The sequence below is a fragment of the Pimephales promelas genome, chromosome 23 (assembly GCF_988280905.1).
Source record: "Pimephales promelas chromosome 23, fPimPro1.hap1.1, whole genome shotgun sequence".
NCBI classification, from domain to species: domain Eukaryota; kingdom Metazoa; phylum Chordata; class Actinopteri; order Cypriniformes; family Leuciscidae; genus Pimephales; species Pimephales promelas.
In genome coordinates this window covers 9,090,614-9,094,804 of record NC_142791.1, presented here as the reverse complement: position 1 = coordinate 9,094,804, position 4,191 = coordinate 9,090,614, and the positions used below count along the sequence as shown (strand labels likewise).

Sequence of the window (4,191 nt, the reverse complement as noted above, 5' to 3'; positions counted from 1 at the left end):
CAGAAAGTTGGTGGTTTCAATCCCCGGTTTCATCTGACCAAATGACGAGGTGTCCATGAGTGAGACACCTAACCCCAGCTTCTCCTGACGAGCTGGATGTCGCCTTGCATGGCCGACACCACCGCGCCGTTGGTGTATGAATGAGATGTGATGTATGTGAGACAAAATGTAAAGCCCTTTGGTGGCCATTGGGTCTGTGAAAGCATTGATATCATATGGAGACTAGATGCCCTATTGGCCGCTGGGCATGGAGAAATCCGGCCGCCATCTTGAACCGGTCGTATTCCTATTGTGTTGCAAAGCAGCAGTAGATGGCAGAGCACTGTGCAGCATATTCCTGCTCAAATCGACGGACTATCGCTCGGGAATTACTTTTCACAAGTAAGATTTAAGATGTAACATAATCATACACTCTCAGAAAAAAAGTACAAAAGCTGTCACTGGGGCTGTACCTTTTTAAAAGGTAAACTTTTGTCCATTTCATGAGCTAATAAGTACATTTTAAGTGTTAATATGTACATTTCAGGTGCTGAGATGTACATTTTAGGTGCTAATGTCAATTTCATGAGCTAATGTCCATTTTAGGTGGTAATATGTATATTTTAGGTACTAATATGTACATTTCAGGTGCTAATATGTACATTTTAGGCGCTAATAGATACCACTAAGCTACCAATATGCAGCCTTTGGGTACAAAAGTGTAACTTTTGAAAAGGTACAGCCCCAGTGACAGCTTTTGTACCTTTTTTATGAGAGTTTACTATTGGTTGTATTTTGTGAATACATAAGTGTATTCAATAGCCTATATATAGCAATCCCCATACACATTTTCATGATGATATTATGCAGATTAGAGTAACTGACAATAAAGATGACAATTACTACATTTATTACATTTCCATTTCAACAAATTACATCAGCGATTTACATAAAATCATCATTATTAAAATAAGCCTCATACAAAAACAACTTGGGCTAGATCAATAAATGACCAAATCAAGTAATGATAGCCCTACATTCATAAATAGGCTGCATGAAAGACTTTCCTTTTTATTATTAGAAGTAGTAGTAGGCTGGTATATTGGCTACACTACACACGCAAATGCAATAGCCTACTTTAAAAAGATATTCGCGCGTTTGTTTGCTAATTATTTGGCTTGCTGTCTGCAGTGGATAGGGCTCGAGGAACCTTCAACTCGAGATAGGCTATAGCTAAACTCGCAATTTTCTCCTCGCAATTGCAAGTTTCGATCTTTTTTCGGAAATGTGATTCACAAACTCACAGTTACGAGTTATAGGCTAAATGAATTTCTTTTTTTTTCCCTCTCAGAATTGCGAGTTTAAGCTATAGCTCACGACTATTAGGCCTATTTTATAACTCGCTATAGCTTGTATGATTAGGTAGTTATTTAGGAACTTCATTTATAAATTCCTGGCACCAATAAGAGTGATTTGTAGATCTCGTGCCTTCATCTCTCGTGACATCTGACACCAAACGCATCCTCTGCAGAATGTGGCCATCAGGCAGTCATTACACATATCACCCTGCAAATGAACATTTGTAATATAGCCGTTACGTCTTTATAAGTCTACATCACTAGTATTACAATATTTTTTTTACATCGTTTGTGTATGGCACTTTACCACAATAATAATAATAAAAAAATAATAAAACAATAACGTTCTTGGTCCTGATATTTATTTCTCTGTTGAATAGGCTGAGACAACTAGCCTTGGTCTCCCATAAATGAAACTAAAGTAAATTAGATAGAAAAATGATTCTCACCTTAATGCCATAACGCTGGCGCATTGACGCCCTCATGGATATGGTTATGGGTGGGACGCACCCGCAGAAGTCCAGCAGGGGGAGACATAAGCACTCACCGTATTTCTTGGCATTAATGCACGCGTAACACGAGAAACACCAGAAAGCAAAGCAGCCTGTTTACAGAAAGGGAGGTCATAATATTTATTAGCCTACAATACATTACATCATCATGTTCTAGTAGCATGATAAAGATTTGAGCTAACAAATCAAAACAGAAGTCCTTGCATGATGCTGCAGCGGAACTTTCTCTGTTACTTCAGGTAATTCAGATCCTTGACCACACCGAGCGAGTGCAGGAAACTATACTAAGAAAGTTGGTTCCCAATTTAAGGTTACATACTTCAGTACTGAGTAATATTAATTAACTAGACTACACATCCTAATTACAGTTAGGGTTAGTTACTTGTAAGGGTGCATAATTTACTGCTATTACTTGACCAAGTAGTACTTATACTAAAGGGTCACTGTCACCTTAAAATAAAAGTGGTATCAGAACGTGAGTCACAGGTTTGGAATCACATGAGGTTAAATAATGATATAGTGTTTTCATTTTGGGGTGAACTTTCCCTTTAATTCCACTATTACTAACTGTATGCAACTTTGCAACTAGGCTACATGTCAACAAACTTTTATTCAAGTTAGACAGTCTGCTATCGGCTAACACTTTATTTTGATGGTCCCCCATGTCAACTTAAACTCCAACACCCAGTATACAAATCAAAAGATCAAAACAGTATACAGTCTACTGATCCTCTAATGAGAGTTAGTTCGCATGTAAATGAGTAGCAAAGCTACTTATAAAGTGAACCACAAAATTAAAGTGTAACCTTTGTATTTTATTCCAAACTTTACTTACATTCAGACATGTCATCACAGCAGTCACAGATTTCTGATCCCCACTGATCAGAATGATTAGAGATCATAACAGGCTTTGGCTGCATGACTACCATGGAGTTGGACATGCTTACAACTACAAATGTAGGCTACAACAGATAGAGAAGTATGATTTTAGGCATCACACACCAATGAGCGTGAGTGACTGAGTGAGTGTGTGTGAGAGAGAAACAGCATTTATAAACCTTTGTTCATGTTAGTTAATAAAAATGCTCATGTTATTTCACGGTGCATGAACTAATGTTAACAAATACAACTTTTAAACTTAAATTTATTCATAAATGTTAAGATTAACATTAGATTTATAAATGCAGTCAAATAAAGTTAAAAAAGGAAACCTTACTATAAGATGTTTACATAATATTTTAGTATATTAATTTACTACACAAGTAGATGCTTATTTTAATTTAAATATTGTATATATTTGATAAATTTAACAGATAAGATATTTTCCTGACATAAGAGATCTAATTAAAAGTGATTATGGTTTTCATAAAGGCACTGTCACAGTGAAAACTATTCAAGTCTTAAAAGTTTAAATTATCGTAAAAAATGCAGATGAGAGTAACGAAAGGATTCACTGATTCAGCATATCTCTACACTTACCTGTGTTGGCAGGTCCAGTGTAATGGAAAGTATCTGCAGTTTCTGATCACAATCTTGCCTTTTAACTGAGCGCTTTTTGAAAAAAAAAAAAAAAACAACAACAATGTCATCATTTTGGCTCTAAAGAAAAACCTCCTTAACCTGTTTGGCAGCAGCATCCTTTTAGCATTATGTACACTGAAAAAAATGCACAAGACAGGGTGGAGAACAATACTGCATTGCTCCATTGCAAATGAAAGAATCCAGAAATGCATGAAAATATACCATATACGAAACTGGTAACTTATTCATTGAAACCACATAATCAACACCTTCAGAGAGTAAATGTTATAATTCCAACCTGTGTTTCTGGACTCTTATGATATTTCCTGTCTTGCTCCATGTTTTGCAGTTCTTTGTAGGTTTAATGTTGATTAGTCTCCCCAGGTGTTTCTTATTAGCCACACCCCCTTGTTAAGCTTGTCTGTCTGTGTATATATAGCCCTTGTGTTTCTTCTAGTCCCACTAGTTACTTTGTGTTTGCACTTTAATAAATCTAATCATGCATGTGTATCTGCTTCCCAGCCTGCTTCTTTGTCTTTCTCAAAATATATCCAGACACAAAATAATCATTAAAAATGTGCAAATGTTATGACTTTAAATTCAAAGATAGTCACTGGCGAGAAATAGCCAAGCAACATATAACAGAATAAAACCTGAAGACTTCTGCATTGATATTTGTCTTCATTCAGAGCTTTCGTCAGATGACAGGCTTCTGAACTGTTTCTGCTGAAGTAAAGGAATCCTGTTAGCAATAGCATCCATTAAACATTTCCCATAAGTGCCTCTGCACTCATCAAAAATGCAATATATTAAGAACGGAC

At 36.2% G+C, this 4,191-nt stretch overlaps 1 protein-coding gene across 2 annotated transcripts; it reads right to left on the bottom strand.

Annotated features, from left to right (window-relative positions):
* Nucleotides 1-872: 872 nt before the first annotated feature.
* On the bottom strand, nucleotides 873-3,742 carry ponzr2 (plac8 onzin related protein 2). 2 transcript variants are annotated; one of them, XM_089126365.1, is made up of 5 exons: nucleotides 3,669-3,742; nucleotides 3,329-3,393; nucleotides 2,685-2,811; nucleotides 1,787-1,941; nucleotides 873-1,545 (listed from the first exon to the last, which is right to left on the bottom strand). In XM_089126365.1, the coding sequence occupies exons 3-5, from the start codon at nucleotides 2,788-2,790 to the stop codon at nucleotides 1,423-1,425; spliced, it is 384 nt and encodes a 127-aa protein (XP_088982491.1). In that variant the 5' UTR covers nucleotides 2,791-2,811; nucleotides 3,329-3,393; nucleotides 3,669-3,742; the 3' UTR covers nucleotides 873-1,422. The 2 variants fall into 2 exon arrangements, with proteins under 2 accessions (XP_088982491.1, XP_039531539.2); XM_039675605.2 differs by having other exon boundaries at nucleotides 3,329-3,400; nucleotides 3,669-3,732.
* Nucleotides 3,743-4,191: the final 449 nt, after the last annotated feature.

Excerpts from the sequence above, each read along its gene's own strand:
- ponzr2 (XM_039675605.2), bottom strand. The coding sequence starts at position 3,710 with ATGGAGCAAGACAGGAAATATCATAAGAGTCCAGAAACACAG. Across the intron at positions 3,401-3,668 it reads ATAAGAGTCCAGAAACACAG|CGCTCAGTTAAAAGGCAAGA; the intron begins GTTGGAATTATA and ends TTTTTCAAAAAG. Across the intron at positions 2,812-3,328 it reads CACTGGACCTGCCAACACAG|CCTACATTTGTAGTTGTAAG; the intron begins GTAAGTGTAGAG and ends TATCTGTTGTAG.